The 18,664-nt window shown below is 40.8% G+C and overlaps 1 protein-coding gene and 1 long non-coding RNA gene across 7 annotated transcripts in view; both read left to right on the top strand.

Moving 5' to 3' along the window:
* Positions 1 to 18,664, top strand: part of NRP1 (neuropilin 1) — a 147,134-nt gene that overhangs the window by 43,309 nt on the left and 85,161 nt on the right. For all 6 annotated transcript variants that reach the window (XM_086334588.1, XM_086334590.1, XM_086334587.1 and 3 more), the window contains one exon: positions 15,824 to 16,005. In XM_086334588.1, coding sequence (XP_086190714.1) covers positions 15,824 to 16,005 — 182 coding nt within the window. The remainder of the gene's footprint in view (positions 1 to 15,823; positions 16,006 to 18,664) is intronic.
* On the top strand, positions 1,185 to 3,102 carry LOC147361112 (uncharacterized). The gene is made up of 2 exons (XR_015139759.1): positions 1,185 to 1,604; positions 1,824 to 3,102. It is a non-coding gene; the product is annotated as an uncharacterized LOC147361112 (long non-coding RNA).

Below are 18,664 nucleotides of genomic sequence, written 5' to 3'. Positions count from 1 at the left end.
CAGCTTTTCAGAAAAGAGTGCTACACCTATATAAGCCATGTCCAACTCTGCAACCCCATTGACAGCAGCCCACCAGGGTCCCCCATCCCTGGGATTCTCCAGGCAAGAACACTGGAGTGGGTTGCCATTTCCTTCTCCAATGCATGAAAGTGAAAATTGAAAGTGAAGTCACTCAGTCGTGTCCGACTCTTAGCAACCCCATGGACTGCAGCCTACCAGGCTCCTCTGCCCATGGGATTTTCCAGGCAAAAGTACTGGAGTGGGGTGCCATTGCCTTCTCCCATATATAAGCTATTACTACTTTTTTCACCCAAAATTTTATATACATAATTATAAGCTATTACTACTTTTTTTCACCAAAACTTTTGTATATATAATTATAAGCTATTATAAGCTCATATGTAAATGTAAGTTATTACTACTTTTTCCACCAAAATTATATATATATATATATAATATGTGTAAATATATATATTTCATGCATGTTAAGAATACTTTTCTTCTTAAGTTTAAAGCCTAATGGGAGTAAAAATAAAAGCTTTTGCTAATGGTCTCCTACTATTTGTATGGAAAATTTCCATTGAAGAGATCAATATTGTTACTTATCAGACATTTTACCCAGCTTGTATTTGACATGTCTATCACCCATTTAAGGGAAAAGTATGTTTGAAGACACTGGATTTTAAAGAAGAAAAATTAGAGAAACTTCAAGTTGAAGTTATTATGTTTCAAGACTGCCAAGCCCAATATTACTTCTGCTTCAGTAGCATTTGAACTGTTGTTAACCTGTGTTTCTGAATGTGTATTTGTCAGTGAATAATTAGGGAGAAATTCAGTAGTAAGTCAGTGATAGAAAGGACATTTGACTTCCAAATTTACAAAAGCCTACTTTAAGGTTTAAAATATTATGAAGGCTGTGTGTGTGCTTAATTAGTGAAAATGGGTATTTTGTTTCTGTCAGGGAAGGAGAATAATCTGAGTCATTAAGGGAAATGTCCTGGATTAGCGACATTTTTACAATGCAGTAATAGTCTTACTGTATCACACACACACACAAAGATGTTAAAGACTATAGGTTGGCATGAAATTACATACTGTTTTGAAGAGGGAAGCAGTAAGAGAAAATTCAGCATAGAAAGTTAACAGTTACAAAAATAGGAATGTTCTCTGTCCAGAATTTAGAGTTTGGGGCTGGCATACTTAGTTTGTAAAAGAAAACTCAGCAGAATAAATCAAATGTTTTCCTTAGCCTCAGAAAGCCAACCCTCAAAGTCGACGTGCAAAATGCTTGTGTTAAATTGACATCCAGGCATCCCTTTGACCTCTGATTCCATCCACAGGGGGTTCCTGGGTCAGCCCTTCCTTGTCCTCTACACCTTCCTGGATTCTTGCTCCCCAGGGCTGGTTTTTTTATTTACAGGACAAGACCCCCTAACTCTTGATAGCCTAGTCCAAAACCAATAAGAAGGGCAAAGGCTGGAGCATGTGGAGTAGAGGGAGTGGGAAGGCAGAGAAGGTTCTGGAAAGAGAGGACAATAGACATCTAGCCCTTCCCCCATCCTGCCCTTCATGACACAGACACCACCCCAGGTCCCCAAAATTCTGTTATAGAGCCTTTCATTTTTTTTCTTTTTTTTTTATCGTGTGCCTGGCACTGTACTAAGTGCTTTGAAATATTTTTATTCAATTCTCAGAGCACATCAGTGTGGAAGATACTATTATTATTTCTTTTTTATGTCTCAGTTACACATATTATGGTTTTTCCAGTGGTCATGTATGGATGTGAGAGTTGGACCATAAAGAAAGCTGGTTATAGGTTATAGGTTATAGAGCCTTTCAAATGGATACACGCTTTCAAAGTGCTCAGCATCCCTGGTTTGCTAAAATAATATCTCTGCAGCCTTTGAGCAATTAGAGAAGTGATTTCCACACTTATCTGTGTTTTGCTTGGTTTTTTGGTGTGTCAATCCAATAAATGAATTCTTTAAATTTTTCTCTTCGTATAGTACCAACAGAGTTAGAGTCAAGGGGTATGATGGTTATGCTCAGAGAGCTGCAAGGCTGTCTTGTGAAAGAGGAACTAAATGTGGTCTTTAGGATCAATGAGTGGAAATCACATTAAGTACTGAAGAAACATTTATTGAGGGAACGGATCTGAGGCAAAGTCAGGAAGACTGGGGAGCCTCACCAGGCACTAAAGATGGGCTGAGCTTCCTACCTGGACTCTGTGTGTTTCCTCTTCCTGTTGGTTTTTGAACAAAGCTGAGCAATCCTTTCGTGGAACTCTCAAAATAAAAGTAGACTTTGACGATCACAGTAATCTTTTTCATCATCTCTTAAAAAGTGGGATGCAAGGATTTGTCTTTCACCATAACACAGTAGAAAGTTCTGGTTCTTCTAACTAGATTTGAAATATTGAGTTCCTTCAGTGTTCTGGGCTTCAATTTTCTCATCTATAAAATATGATATTGGTTCCTTATCCCTTAGATCTCTTCCCATGGTAAACTTTTGGTAGTTCCATTCATATGCGAGTTAGCTGCGCAGCTGTGTCCAACTCTTTGCAACCCCATGGACTGTAGCCCACCGGGCCGCTCTGTCGGTGAAATTCTCCAAGCAAGGATACTGGAGTGGTGGCCATTCCTTTCTCCAGGAGATCTTCCCGACCCAGGGATCAAACCCAGGTCTCCTACATTGCAGGCAGATTCTTTACCATCTGAGCCATCAGGGAAGCCAGTCCTATTCATGGTATTCACCTTAACATCAGCTAGGTAGTAAAACCAGTGTGTTCCTGATTCCTGTGCTCAGAGACAGACACTGCAGTCAGCCATGCTCTGTGATTCAGCCCCTTTTTACCAAGTATAGACACAGTCTTATATATCAGCACCGTATTTCTTTAGCCTAAAACAGTTGCTAAAACAGTTTCTCAAATCACTGATTCAAATTAAACTTCTAACATGTAAGGCAGATTAGGAGAAGGAATTAAGCTGCCAAATTTATCTCCATCTTCTCAAATTTATGTCATCATTTACAAAGTTGATTCCCTCCCTGGATTCTTTTTTTTTTTTTTTTTTAATATCTGACCTGTGGCTAGTGTAAGGTAAATGACTTTTCAAAATAACGTAGTAAACACTTTCTTTTCAACACTAGTTCCACCTGTATTATATAATAAAAGGGTCTTAGGATCAAGGAGATTGGTATATGTTGGGTTAAACCAAGTTAAATCAACATTTCATGCTCATGGGACTTCTCAGAGCCTTTATACTGACACAAATTATAGATATTCACAAAAGGAACATTGTGACGTCCAGCATTCCCAAATGATTTGGGGGGAAAAAACATTTTTTTTTCCATGAAGCATTTCATAAGACTGGTGTTCTGAGGGACACATTTGGGACCAGTTTGCTATGATTTCTGCTTTCTACTTTTTTTTTTTTTTTAAAGAGCAAACAATAGATTGCAAAATGATGAGAACAATAATGATATGATCTAAGTAATTTGCTATTATAAGAGGAAAAAGCAATCAGAATTAATGAAATATCTGAAATACGAGGTTTTTTTTTAACTTTGATTTTCCTGTTCACTGTGGATTTTTTTGTTGTTGTTCAGTCTTTATTTTTATTTTTTTTGGCCCACTTTGTGTAATATGGGCTATTAGCTACCTGACCAGGGATTGAACCTCTGTCCCTGCAGTGGAAGTAGGGATTCTTAACTACTGAACTTCTAAGGAAGTCCCTGAAATATGGGATATTTTAAAAGTAATATAACAGCTTCAAGAACTTCTATGTTTTGAAAGATTCTCAAAGGATCTGTTTTATTGTGTATTTGTAAGTGAACACTTATTTGCGCCAAAATGAAGAACTAAAATGCTGGAAAACTGCCTTATTCCTATTTCTCCCTGTAACTGTATACTATCAATTCTCTTAATAAACTTTTATCCATAGATAGAGCTGTGGATTTTATCCCTTTACATTAAGAGCATTCAAAGAAATTAGGCTGTTTACGGAATAAAAATTTAAATCATTTTATGTATTCTGGTTTTCAGTGAAAAAAAAAATCTCCTTTCCTTTTGAAACAATTAGAGGAAGAAAGGTGGAAGACAGGCTTCTTTCTTCTCTGCTTACCTGTCTTGTTTTTACAGCTGAGTCTTTAGTATTATCAAGGGGAACATTTTATACCATTCTCTAGCTTGTGCTGTGCTTAAGATAAGCTTGTGTTTGGAAATGCTCCCTTTATGCGATGTTTTATTTTACCTAGCTTGACCATATTCTCTTTTCCTTTCTGTTAAGCTTACCATAAAGATATTTGGGGGCTGGGGAGTAGTTGAGATGGTAGGATGAGGGCCATATGATCTCCTGCTTGGGTTAAATCCATGCTCCAACCACAGAGCCATTTCTGTGAGCTGACCCTTTATGTGGTCATATGGTTAAACTTAGCAAGACGGTGCTTCTGCTCTTTGGCTACCCGTAAAGTTTATGGCCACTGCTTGCCTTTTTTCTAAACACACAATTACTCCTCAAGGTCCGTATAAATCATGAGGCCACCTAGGTCATTAAAATTCTCTCCTGTCTCCGTGAACTTGTTCATAACTCAGAGATAGTTAAAAGCTTGCTTTACACCAATTAATTATTCAGTCTGTAAAGCAAATCAGTGATAAGAAAAAAAATTGTGTAAACTAATGTTTAGGCCAATAACCAGTGATTCTCTGCATATTTTGGTCTGTAGCCAGTTTGTGTGTTTTAACACAGACAGAAACCCTCAGTGACATTTGAAGTATTTTATGTCCACAATAGACTTCTCTTATAAAAATTATTCCCTGTATCACAAATCGGAGAAGGCAATGGCACCCCACTCCAGTACTCTTGCCTAGAAAATCCTATGGATGGAGGAGCCTGGAAGGCTGCAGTCCATGGGGTCGCTGAGGGTCGGACATGACTGAGCGACTTCACTTTCACTTTTCACTTTCATGCATTGGAGAAGGAAATGGCAACCCACTCCAGTGTTCTTGCCTGGAGAATCCCAGGGACGGGGCAGCCCTGTGGGCTGCCGTCTATGGAGTCGCATAGAGTCAGACATGACTGAAGTGACTTAGCAGTATCACAAATTGACTTGTGGTTACAGAATATATCCTAGGTTAGTATGACTAGTCACACTAACATATCCATGTTAGTATGGCTACTAGTAACCCAGTCATCTGCAGTTAAAACATCTGATTTTGACTTGATAGAATTTTTAATAATGAAAAAGTTGAAAAAGAGCCAACACCCTAAGCACAAAAGCTTAGGATACTAAGAATGACTTACAGCAAACAGAATGTTGCTTTCAATAAACATGAGGGATTAAGGAAACTGTCTACGACATGATCAATTTTTCTGCTGTGCATTTCATTCTAGCAAAATAAATGCATTGGGCCCATATCTAAAAGTTTCATGTTTCTTGGCTGTGGTTAGCTCAGGGGTTTGTACTCTTAAGTAAACCTTAAGGGTCTACTGAACAGAACAGCACCATTTTTATTTGGGTCGGTACCAACTGCCCATCCTAAAACTCAGCTCAACCTTTCTTTTACCATCAGTATATCTAAAAAGAAGAAACACCTATCTTTCACTGAACCCATTTTTTATTCAGCATCTTTTGGTTTCCACTTTTTTAGAAAAAAATGGGCAATCGTTAATAGAGTCAGGGTCTTCCCCACTCCAGAATAATCTCACTTACCTGATGCTGATAATGTTCTACTGTGATTACTGCAAAGAAAGAGGGAAAAAAAAGCCTTTAAAAAAATGAATATTTGCCAACTTTAGTTCCTGCAGCTCTTGATGAGCAAACTACCTGGATCCCCACTGAATAATTACTAATGAATCAGGAGGATTTTTTTTTTTTAACTCTTAAAATTAACACATTAGGTCCTATCATCTAAAACAGAATTATGGCTTTGTTTCTTTTTCCAAAGAATTAAAAAGGAAACTTGCAGATTATGACCTTGCTAGATCTTAAGGCAGAGTCGCTGCTTTTCTAGAACTGGAAGTTGCCCCCTGGTGTGTCTCCACCATACCAATTAAGGGGGCTTTTTGAGCAAATTCAGCACTGCATGCCGACAGCACTAATCCAATTGCAGATCATTAAATCAGTTGGGTACATCAGTGGAAACACTTAATGGATTTAGTGATTTCTTTAAAAAAAAAAAGTGTTGTAATATATAAAAATTAGCTTCTTTAACTCCATTATTGACTTTTGGGACAGAAGAGAATGTGGGAGTTAGATGGCATCACTGACTCAGTGGACACGAATTTGAGCAAATGCCAGGAGATAGCGAACAACAGAGGAGCCTGGCATGCTGCAGTCCATGGGGTCTCAAAGAATTGGACACAACTTAGAGACTGAATAATAATAACAACAACCTTGGCAAGGCCTATTGTCATTCCAAATAGTAATTTTCAGGGTATTGAGTTATGTCATCTTCTGATAGAGATCTTCTGATAGAGAGCTAGTCATCTTCTGATAGATCCCCCCAGGGAGATATTAATAGCAGTAGCCAAGCTTCTGCGCTACCTAGACTACAGCCTGTCTTGAACTGCATACTATGTATGATTTGGAAAACAAAGCCGTGCTCCACCTGGTTTTCTGTGCATTTTTCTCTTTGCTTCTCCTGCATTCCAGCCTCATTTGGAAGGGGACATCAGCATGTATTATTTCACTGAGTCCTCCCTCTCATCGTTGCAAGTTAATTATTTTGTCCATTTTTGCAGGTGAGCAACTGAGGCTTACAGATGTCAGTAAATGACACTCAGCTAGTCAGTGACAAGAGTGTGAGGACTTGGGTCACAGTCACCCCAGTGTGGCTAATTTGATGGATGGCCAGGCAGGTAGCACCTCCTGCCCCATGGTTCCCTTTGAGACTTTGTGGGAGGTCAAAGATGGGGCACGTCTTAATAGATTAAAGGTGCAGGAGTGAGTCCTTCCTGAAGCTCAGAGCCCACACCTGAACCCAGTTTTGTTTTTTTGTTGTTTGAATTTCTTTTTTAATATTTGTTTGTTTTTGCTATGTTAGGTCTTTGTTGCTGTGCACGGGCTTTCTCTAGCTCCGGTGGTCAGAGTCTACTCTCTAGCTGTGGCGCGGGTTTCCCGTTGCAGTGGCTTCTCTTGTTGCAGCACACAGGCCCAGCAGTTGTGGCCACGGACTTAGTTGCCCGGCAGCAATGTGGAATCTTCCTGAACCAGGGATCGAACCTGTGTCCCCTGCATTGACAGGCGGATTCTTCACTGCTGGACCACCAGAGAAGTCCCAGAACCCCGCTTTTTAACGCCCCGCCTCTCTCTCCACTTTATCCCCATGAGAAGGCTGAGAGAAGAGGAGCAGAGAGAGGAGAACAGGCTTTATTTAAAACAAACAAACAAAACCCAAAACTTTAGGATTTAAAGTAAATAAGAAGGAAGTAAATGTGTCCAAGACGCCCCCTCTTGTCACTTTTTGATGACTTGACTAGCTATATAAACCCATCTTGAGACAATCCATGAAAGTTAATTCCTTTTTTTTTTACCCTGAGAACAGTGGAAAGTTGGCAAGAACTAAAAATTTTCTATGAAATAGGGAGGCGAACAAGTTGTAAATGATGTTAATATCTTCCAGATGGCACCATTTTACTTGGGAACCGAATTTATTGTAATTAAAGGCATGTGAATTTTTCTATAAATACTGAACTTTGCAAGTTTGACACTGGACGACTCCATTACCTCGGAGTTGTTTTAAGGGAGGCGTCCTTGATCTTCCATTTGAAATGCATCTTTGGATTTCATAATCTGAGTTTAACCATAGAGATATTTTCCCATGTGAAGCATTTTTTAATCTTCTATGCCAATAAATCTTAATTATAAAGTGAGATCCCACAGAAATGAGAAATTCAAACTCCAAACATTTTCTGTTAAAATTGTATATATTTTGACCATTCTTTTACACCATGTCTTGAGTTCTTTTATATATTTATTTTTGGATTAAGCTATTATCACTCTTCTGTCTCTAGACATATGTGTTGGACAATTTTGCAGTGTCTGTTTTTGCTTCAATCAGAAGCACACAGCTCGCTCCAGAAACCTGCTTTCCTTTCTGTGATTGAGGACCATGGGCTCAGGGCTCCCAAACCAACAGCCAGTGTGGCCCGAGAACCAGCAGGTGGAACCTCTGCCCTATTGTCCCCTTTGAGACTTTAGCTTCCAGCCTTGCTGTAGTCCCCCACCCCTGCCCTTTGTCTTACCCTGGATCTTACTAGCCTTTACCCTTTCAGGGGATGTACATGGACCATCCCCACTGCTTGAGTTTGTACTGCAGCTTCCAAGCTTCATGTATCCATCCAGAGCTGGGTCTGGATAGAATCCTCAAGCCTGGTTACACACAGCTTCTTCTAGTTACTCAATCATCTGTTAATCTAGGTGCTGCTGTACAGGGATTCTGCAGATTTAATTATGTTGCCAGATCAGATGACCTTGAGAAAGGGAGGCTATCCTGGGTGAGCCTGGCCTAATCAGGTGAATGCTCACTAAGGACCCATCTTTTCTTGAGGGGTTTTGAAGCATAGGAAGAATCCAGTGTGAGGGAACATCTCTGTTGCTGGCTTTGAAGCTGGAGAGAGCAGTGTAGCAAGGAAGGCGGGTGGCCCCTGGGATCTGAGAGCAGCCCCCAGCTGGCAGCGAGCAAGGAGATGGGGACTGTAGTTCCCTAACTGCAGGAAATTGCCACAGCAATATGAACTGTAATGAAGACACAGAACTCAGATGAGAACGTAGCCCTGTGGACACTTGACTTCTGTCTTCCGTCTTATGATACACTGAGTCGAAACCCTAGCCAGGCCAGTGTATGCCTGCATGCTGAGTAGCTTCAGTCATCTCTGACTCTTTGTGACCTCATGGACTATAGCCCGCCAGGCTCCTCTGTCAATGGGATTCTCCAGGCAAGAATAGTGGAGTGAGTTCCCATGCCCTCCTCTTGGGGACCTTCCCAAACCAGGGATGGAACCCTTGTCTCCGGCATCTCCTGCACTGACAGGCAGGTTCTTTACCACTAGCACCACCCGGGAAGCCTTTGACCTGAGCTAATAAATGTGTGCTGTTTTAAGCCCCTATGTCTGGAGTGACTTATTACACAGCAGCAGGAAACTCTCTGCTACCGGCGGAATGTTTATTATCACAATTTCTCTCTTTTGCTAGTTGGTCTTAACAAGCCATGACCCACTCCCTTTGATTCAGTTCAGTTCAGTCACTTAGTCGTGTCCGACTCTTTGTGACCCCGTGAACCGCAGCATGCCAGGCCTCCCTGTCCATCACCAGCTCTTGGAGTCTACCCAAACTCATGTCCATTGAGTCGATGATGCCACCCAACCATCTCATCCTCTGTCGTCCCCTTCTCTTCCTGCCCTCAATCTTTCCCAGCATCAGGGTCTTTTCAAATGAGTCAGCTCTTCGAATCAGGTGGCCAAAGTATTGGAGTCTCAGCTTCAACATCAGTCCTTCCAATGAGCACCCAGGACTGATCTCCTTTAGGATGGACTGGTTGGATCTCCCTGCAGTCCAAGGGACTCTGAAGAGTCTTCTCCATCTAACTCCCTTTGATTAGCCCTTTGTATTACTGCAGTGAAAACCATTTAATATTTCTTTTTACTCCAGTAAAAGATTTTCTTTAAAGATTTTCCTTTTTCAGTTTTGTAATAACCTCATTTCCTAGGACTGTTCACTTTTATACATATTGTTATACTATTACCTAACCTATTAATCATCCATTTTCTATGGATGCAATAAAATTACTGATATTCATTATCACGGCCCTGAGGCATTACAAAAGCTTAAAAATGAAAATGTTAACATGTGAGATCAAGCTTTGTGAGTTTCTCTGTATTCTGTTTATTTGAGAAGAGGCTATCTGACTATGATGCATATGGAAATCTTTACTGAGCTTTAATCAAAGGAGCCACACAGGAAAGGTGTCAGGTGGACTCTGTGGCATTGGAACTTCCTGGAGGAGAATGATCTGGAGACCTATGAACAAGTAACGAGAGTAACACTGTGTGGGCCTTTGAGGAGGACAATGATGCTGAACAAAAGACAGTGTTTGTAGCAATTTGTTGATTCAAGAGAAGTAAGATGTTTAATATCCCATTTACCATCAATGGAGTAGGTTACTAGAGAGAGATGGTTTGGCTGAAGTACATGCAGCAGCCAGTGAGCAAAGCTGCCTGGTCTTTTAGCTCCTGGCTCTTCGTGGTTCTGTGGCATAGACCAGGCCGGCCAGCGGTCACACCTGCACCCTGGCACTTGTGCTTACCTCAGAGTTCAGTAGACAGTAAACCCTTAGTCTCCTCATAGCTGGAACCTGAGTTTGGGTGATAAGATCAGTGAAGGAACTTGATGGTGGGGCAACAGAAATGCGACTCAAATCCTAACCTGCTACTCCAGTGTCTCACAGGCAGCCACCTCCAACTGGGAAAAAATGCAGACAATGTCAGCAGTCTAAAACGTCATGCAAATCCACATAAACACACAACAGTGAAAAAGTATTACTTCCAGCATTTCAGAAAGTATGAAATCCAATCTGGTTCATTTTAACTTTCTAATACTGCCTCCCCACCCCTGCCCTGCCAAATACAGGGAGTTTCATTGATCCTGTTGTTTTAAAAGCAAAAGGCAAAGCCTTTGATTTATTTCCAAATAAAGCATCATTGAAGGTACTGTTTTCTGACCAATAAACAGGGTTGTTAGCTGCATCGCAAGGTGTTGATTTGATACTTTATGCATAGATATTAATGCTTTTCAAAATAACTTTATCTGATGACAAAGGAACACTTGTTCATTATAAAAATTTTGAAAGATACAGAAATAATAATAGAGAAATAATCTCACCACCCAGAGATAAACACTTGTTAACACCTTTCATTCCTTCCTGTTCTTTTACTTCATACAAATAAAAGTAGAGGATATCTTGTGTATAGAGTTTTATGTTCTGATTTTTCACTAATTTATCATAAGCATTTTTCCTTTATTATAAGACACTTTTGTTGAACATTCTTTTGAATAGCTGCATAGTATTCCTCCATATGAATGTATGTAAGTTCCTTCTTCCTTCCTTTCTATCTGCCTTATTTCCATTTTCCCCATTATTATAAAGCTTCAGGCAATACTTTTTGCATACATATTTGACATTATTCCAGTTTATTTCTTTTGAATAGATTTCTAAAGAGTCCTTTACAACAGAAAAGATTGTGAGCCTTATAAGGCTTTTCTTATATTTCCCTTGATTAGAACATTGCAAGGAAGCCAGAACAGTTAAGAGGTGGATCGTGTAAAATCGCTCAGAAACACAGACGAAAACTAATTGGCCCCTCCTAGCTCCATCACTGTATATTTTTATATCCCTGTCCTCTTTCTAATACTCTTAAGAAAAAAAAAATCTGTTCTCTTCTGGGGAATAGGGAAGGTAATTCTTGGGCAGCAGCACAGTAATCGTTTACAGCTTGCTCAGTTGGGATGGCTATTAATGCCTCATGTAAAATAGACCAAAGATCCAAAGAAACACATTTTTGCAGGTGAAAATTATGTTAGCCAGCATCATTTCTCACTCTGGTTTATGATGTCAGGTATCGAATTTCTCCATTATTAACGTAGGTATGCACGTGGGGGAAGATCCTTTTGGAAGGAGATTAAAAAGACACCATTACCTAAAATCCCCCTTCTCAACAACTTGAGAATGTCCAGAAGCTGTGAGGGGGGTTGGTACAGTAGCTCCCCATACAGACAACACCCTACAGAGGATTAATTGTTTTTTTTTTTTTTTTAAACATTAACGGGCCCCACCATAGAGTCAGGGGTCATTTGCACTCAGAGGAGAAAACCCGACTTAAGTAAAGTGTGCTATTTGTCTATTCAGCACTGCATACCTAGAAAGCCTCCCAAACCACACTGAAGACATTTCTCATTTTCCCATCTCTTTTCCCCTTCCTTGGCCATTTTCCTAAAACCATAATTTAAACTTTCCAGAAGAAAATAATAATAATAATAATCTCTGAGTAATCCTTTCAAGAATTCTTAGAAGGAAATCTTTATTCTTTTATCACTCTTATGGGAAACCTAACTCGTGATTACTATTAGGATTCAAAATGTTTTTACCACCCACATATACCCAGGTAGGGTGAGGGTTGGAGATATGTCAACAAGATGCCTGGGACTTAAGAAGCCTGGGCTTAAAGCCAGGAACACTCATGAGAAGAGCCCCCACCCCACCACCGCCCCGGCCAAGCCTTCACACCTGAAAAAGGAAACCTTGGGGAAATGTTTTTAATTGTAAGAAGGTTAAGCAGAGAGAGCTTTGCTTTATTCCCAGTAAAGGTTGGCTGCTTTACCATTATTCGTGCTGGAAGTGAAAGCTTTAAGGTAGAAGGTTTAAGAAGAAAGATGGGGGAATTCCCTGACAATCCAGTGGTTAGGACTCTGCAAGTCCAGTGCAGGGGTCTGGATTTGATCCATGGTCAGAGAACTAAGATCCCACAAACCTTGCAGTACAGCCAAAATTTTTTTAAAAGACAATTTTTTTTTAAGAGATGGCCAAATCCATAAGATGCTGGCATTCCTATGATGAAATGTGGGGCGGTGATGTCTGAGGAAGGGCTTTCCTGCACAGGTGGGTGGTATACTGTGGACCCAGATGCAGCCTCCATGTCACCTGGAACATTCTTTTTCTGGAGCAGGACTCCAAAGAAACAGATGGGTTAACTTTGTGAACCCTCATCCGTGTGCTACATCTCTTCAGTGGTGTCCAACTCTTTGTGACTCTCTGAACTGTAGCCAGCCAGGCGCCTCTGTCCATGGGGATTCTCCAGGCAAGAATACTGGAGTCGGTTGCCATGGCCTCCTCCAGGACATCTTCCCGACCCAGGGATCGAACCCGAGTCTCTTATGTCTCCTGCATTGGCAGGCAGGTTCTTTACCACTAGCGCCGCCTGGGAAGTCCATGAACCCTCCACTAGCTTCTCTGAATGAGTCCCAAGACACCATCCCCAACTCTCCTCCTGAGCCCAAGCTTGTGGGTCCAGAATGCAAGTCAGACAGGTGCCTCCAGGCTCACCTGTGCAGGTCTCTGGTTTCAGGACCGAGGATGATAGCATCGCAAGGAACGCAGTGCTTGCCACGCCAGCAGCAGTAACAGAGCAGTGCAGCCGGCTGGGGGACCAAAATTTGCAAACTCAGGATCCTGGGCCTCAGGCCAATGCAGGCTGGGTGCGTTACTGTGGTGACACATTAAGTCTCTGGGGAGGGATGCTGACACACCAGCTGCGTTCCTGGCATCACATTTGCCAGCGAGAAACTTATGGAGTGGAACTGGTCTCAACTTCAGAGGGAGAGGCTGGCTGCTTTTTTAACTTCCTTGGCAGTATCACCCTTTGCAATTTGTACGCGTACACCCTCCTGAATATTTACATGAACCGCTCTCTGTGATACATTTGGGGGCGCCTGTCGGATGGTACCGGGAAGGAAAGTGCTAAAATGATAGCAGCATCCTGGCATATAAATGCAACTATTGTGTCCCTGAAAAATCCCATTGCCTAAAATTGGCACTTAAGATGCAGTGACTTATCTCTTGCTGGGTAGAACGTCTAGTCCCTCTGCCCCTTTTAAAAATAGCTTTTACTGTTGCCAAGAGGAGAGCTTAGAATTTACCACTAGCAGATAATGTGGATTAAAAGACTAGCTTCCTCCCGTTATACATCCCCAGCAGTCTAATAGCTGAGTTCTCTCATACCTGGGAGAGAGGTCTCTGCAGAAATGCCCTTTAGTCCTCAGAATGGCTGACCCACCTCTCTGATTTGTGTCTGGAAGGCAAAATGGACTAGGATGTGGCCACTTAGTATTCAGACCATGTCGGGATGCAAGTAAAAAGCCTATAGAGCAGCGCTGGACGCACGGTCGCCAGGCCAAACACAGCCAGCCTCTCAAATCACAGTTAAATTATAAGCGAGTGTGGGGTAAACTGCGCAGACCTGCCTAGTCAATGAAGCTGCAGAGATAAAAGGAATTACTGCATAAATGCCAGCTCGTGAGGCTTTCAGGAGTACAGAGGCGAGGTTCTTTCCAGTGGCCCTCGGTTGACTATAAAAAGCCACTGAGGATTTTGAACATAACACCGTCTTCTTCCTCCTCCTCATCCTCCAGTTCTCCTCCTCCTCCTCCTCCTTTGTCTGAGCATGCAAAGCATCTCCCAATGTATAGAGAAACAAACAGTTCCTCTGTGTGGCTCCATAGTTTTTCAGAGGACAGTGATGCTCACTGGCCAGTGATTGCTCTTGCAATCAGCAGATGCAGCAAGGGAAATGCAGTTAATACAATAATTCACATATGTTAATACTTCATTCCATCACTGTCAGCTTTATTTTCTTCTTGATATACACAAGCCTGGCACACAGTCTTAACTGATGAGGTAATGTCATTTTTAATTGAGAGAGCCTTAAGCTATCCACTTGGACTCGTGATAGCATCTTTGCAGTTGTCTCATGAGACTTTACATAAACATAAGTCATGTGTCCTGGACAGTTTGAAAAGGATTGCTAAGGATGACATTGGTCATCATGAAGATTTCCCGCACTTTGATCTCTTTTAAATTGCCAGATGCAGTTTATGTTACTGCCATATTTTAGCCATCCCTGAAATGAATATATCCCAGGACTTTTGAATCAAGTTCAACAGAGAAATGCAGGTTTGAAATGAGTGGATTGTAATGTCTTCATGTCAGTTCTAGAAGAAATATGGAATCCAAATGAGATTATCTGGTTATCTGACTCCTAGGTGACTTGGCAAATAAATAATAAAAAGAAAAGGAAGAGCAAGACACTAAGAAATAGATAATGCCAAACAAACAAAAATATTCCTGTTTTCCTAGGAGATGCTACTTTACTGGAAATGGATTTCCATATTTTAGAGATGAAGAAGGTTTATCCAAGCATATGCATTATCTCAGGGCATTCTTTAGGCTAGTATTTTATTACTACTCCCTTTATCATTATCTCAGTGTATTATCATTAAGCCTGAATTTTTAAAAATCATAGCACTTTGATGATTCCAAGTCTATCATATTTTCTTTTCCAATGACAGCATTCCTTTAAAGATTCAGGCTGGTAGTAAACACTTACTTCTGAATTTTAAATAAACTTTTTTCCTTGTAGAGATTATGTTCTACAGTTCAAGTTGTAGTTTTAGGGGAAGAAAATCTTTGTTTTGACCACAGTGGATACTGAGAGAGGTTTTTTCCCTGCGAAGCCTGGAGTTTGGTGGAATTGAGTTAAATAGTAAAGAATCTGTTTATTATTCTGTGGCCATATGTTTAGAGGGTCGCTCACAGAAATCAAAGTATTATTCATAGAGAGCTCCAGCCAAGGAGACATTTTGAATTCATAAAAGAACTTCACAGTTTGAAAAGAATGCATAGCATTATGTATTGACACCCCCTCCCCAACCCCAGACAAAGGAACACAACTTAATAATACAGAATTGTACTCATGAGATTTTCCTTTTTCTTGTTAATTGGTTACTTTAACTGACATTGTCTGCAAGTATAATGGACACCATTATTCTTAACAGTTCTGTGTTACCAGATGATGTGCACGGACATGATGTAGCCCATTTTAATTATTTCATTTTGCTAGACTTTTTTTTCCCTCTCTGTGAAATCCAGCAGTGAATGCAGATAGCACTTATTTTTTCTCCTGACAGACCATGGTAGAGAATGCTGGCTTCTAAATGATTGAAATTAAAGGGACTTCTCTCCCTAACCTGATGTTTCCTTCCGCCTTTGTCTCAGGTATGACTATGTGGAAGTCATCGATGGAGAAAACGAAAGTGGACGTGTATTGGGAAAGTTCTGTGGAAAGATCGCCCCTTCTTCTTTCGTGTCCTCAGGGCCATTTCTCTTTATCAAATTTGTCTCTGACTATGAGACACACGGGGCAGGATTTTCCATACGTTATGAAATTTTCAAGAAAGGTAAGTGACTTACAGACCAAGTGTGACTGAGTGGTCACGAACCTCACTTGATCTCGTGAAAGACAAAAGTGGAAAGAAAGACCAGGAGTAATGTTTCTAATCTTTTGGTAAAAAGTCAGATATTCCCCTTACAAAAAATGTTGAAAATACACATTTTCACAAAGGAAAAGTTACCCACTGTATGGAGGAAGTATGTTTAAAAAGCTATTTAAATGTATTTTAGGAATCAGAATTTCATCATTCTAATATACTGACCAGTGTTTTTAAAGTATATACTCCTTTTAAAGCTCCTTTAAGAACATTTGTTCTTTTCTTTCTTCTTCAGAAATAACTTGGATCTACTCTTAAAGTTTTATTTCTTTCATTAAAAAATGCGTGAGTCCCTCTTACCTGAAAATGATGTATTGGGCTGGCCAAAAATTTCGTTCAGGTTTTTCTGTACGATGTTATGGAAAAAATGCGAATGAACTTTTTGGCCAGCTCAATACTTCCTGTTCCCTTTATTTTATTGCAAAATTCAAAACTGGTCGCTCCCAGGAAAATCCAAGCAGTAGTCCACTAGCCTTAGAGTTTTAAAAACTTTTGGAGGAAGAAGCTTTCCATTAACAGAAACATGGTTAGGGCAAGAACTTCTTGGAGAAAACAAAATCATAATGTTTTAAATGACATTCCCCTTCAGAATTAATTATCCACTTGCCCCCTCCAAAATAATCACTTACTAATCTTCTCTCAGGGCTTCCCTCGTGGCTCAGTGGTAAGATAATAGAGAATCTGCCTGCAATGTGAGAGACCTGGGTTCAACCCCTGGGTTGGGAAGATCTCCTGGAGAAGGAAATGGCAACCCACTCCAGTATACTTGCCTGGAGAATCCCATGGACAAAAGAGCCTGGCGGGCTGCAGTCAATGGAGTCACAAGAGTTGGACATGGCTCAGTGACTAAAGCACAACCATCTTCTGTCACAGTGGTATATATTGGGACAGGATAGAATCTGAGCCTGTATCGTCTCCCAGGTTTGAGGAATTAAACTCACATGTCAGCCAGTTAATAAAAATTGTACCTTTATTTGGATGTCACTGTTTTCCACAGCAGCCTGTAGATTCCTGCTATGAATTCAGTCCCGCCTTCCCTTTTAAGTTGACATTAATGTGTGGGAGACCCTCCAGGGACAGAGGTGCCAGATTTAAATGTATTGTCCTGGAATATATGAAAAAGAGCTTTATTTAATAGAAAAAAATCTAACCACACCAAATTCGAAAGCCTAAGGTCTTGTGGGTCAGTGACCACCGAGAATAACAAAAAAGGACTTTAAGCGTTTCTGGGGGCATTGGCACAATATCTTTAAATTTCAAAGAACTCTGGTACTATCCCATATAAATATGGATAGATGGAGAGAACTTTCTTCAGAAATTCATCTGAGTACATGCTTAGAAAGCTTTTAGTATAAATAACAGCAGACATAGGATCTCAGTGGGCTCACATGACTACGTATGTATTTCCTTGTGTTGAAAGCTGTTTGACCTGTGTAAATCCAAGTAAGCATAGGTACACGCACGCACAAACATACCCAATTGCTTGCTTACCTGCACCTGACAGCATCAAAGAAAGTGTCAGAAAAAGAGGTAAGAACAGCGTTTCATTGTCAGTGTTTCTCAAAGATCTGAAGGTGGTGGGTGCAGAAATAGCAAGATCCTCCCTAAGTCATTAAGAATTCTGCTTCCTTTCAGATGAGCTCAGCCCTCAAATTTCTGTTAGTCTCAGATGCACTGGGATTTCCCCTCTTTCCTCACTGCCCAATGCCATTCTTGAGACTTGAAGCCTTATTTTCTTCTACATCCAGTATAGCTGCTGGTTCTTTTGGATTTTTGTTCAAAAGTCTCAGAGAGTCACGGCTTCAGAAATTCCGAATCACCAGACTGTACACCTGAACCTTATATAATCTTATAAATCAACTATAGCTCAATTAAAAAGAGAGTGTCACAGCTTTCTTTCCACATCCTCTGCCATTGAACAAATTGAACTGTCTAACGGTTATCCCTGTGCTTTCTAATCCTACACATAGCCTCTCAAACAGTCATCAGACTGCTATCCCCAGAATGCCTGTGACGGGTATTTGTCACCTGTCAGGTGACGCCTCCGTGTTCTCTGAGGTCATGCTTAGGTCTTGACATCAGCTGCTCCCAGCCTTCCTGGCTTCACTTGCATGAACTCACAGCCTATCTTCCTGCCCCAGGTTGGTGGGTGCGCTGGGTGAGGCCCAGCAGATCTGCACGTGAATTTTGCTTCGGCCGCTGCCCATCTGTGTGAATGTTCAGAGCCTTGGATTCCTCATCTGAAAAATGGATAACTGTATCTAGCACTGGCTCTTTGTGAAGATGGGTTGAAATGAAAACACATAGCAGAGCATGTCCCAGAAGTTGTGTGCCATACACACTAACTGTTGCAATGAAGCTGGTCCCTCCAAATTGTACAGCACTCTCTCTCTCTTCTGGCTTAAGCCTCTTAACCTCCATGGAAACCTGGCTCCAAGTTTATTATTCTTAATTAATGTACTTTTCATTTCCTACACTTACCCAGCTTGCCCCCTATCGCACAGCACAAATATATACTTATAGATACTGTGTGTATATATACACAAACACAACTGTATTTCACTAACCA

This window comes from Bos grunniens, chromosome 13, assembly GCF_055505025.1.
Source record: "Bos grunniens cultivar Pamir isolate PY7600 chromosome 13, Bosgru_T2T1.0, whole genome shotgun sequence".
Lineage (NCBI taxonomy): Eukaryota > Metazoa > Chordata > Mammalia > Artiodactyla > Bovidae > Bos > Bos grunniens.
This window is presented reverse-complemented; position numbering and strand designations above follow the sequence as displayed.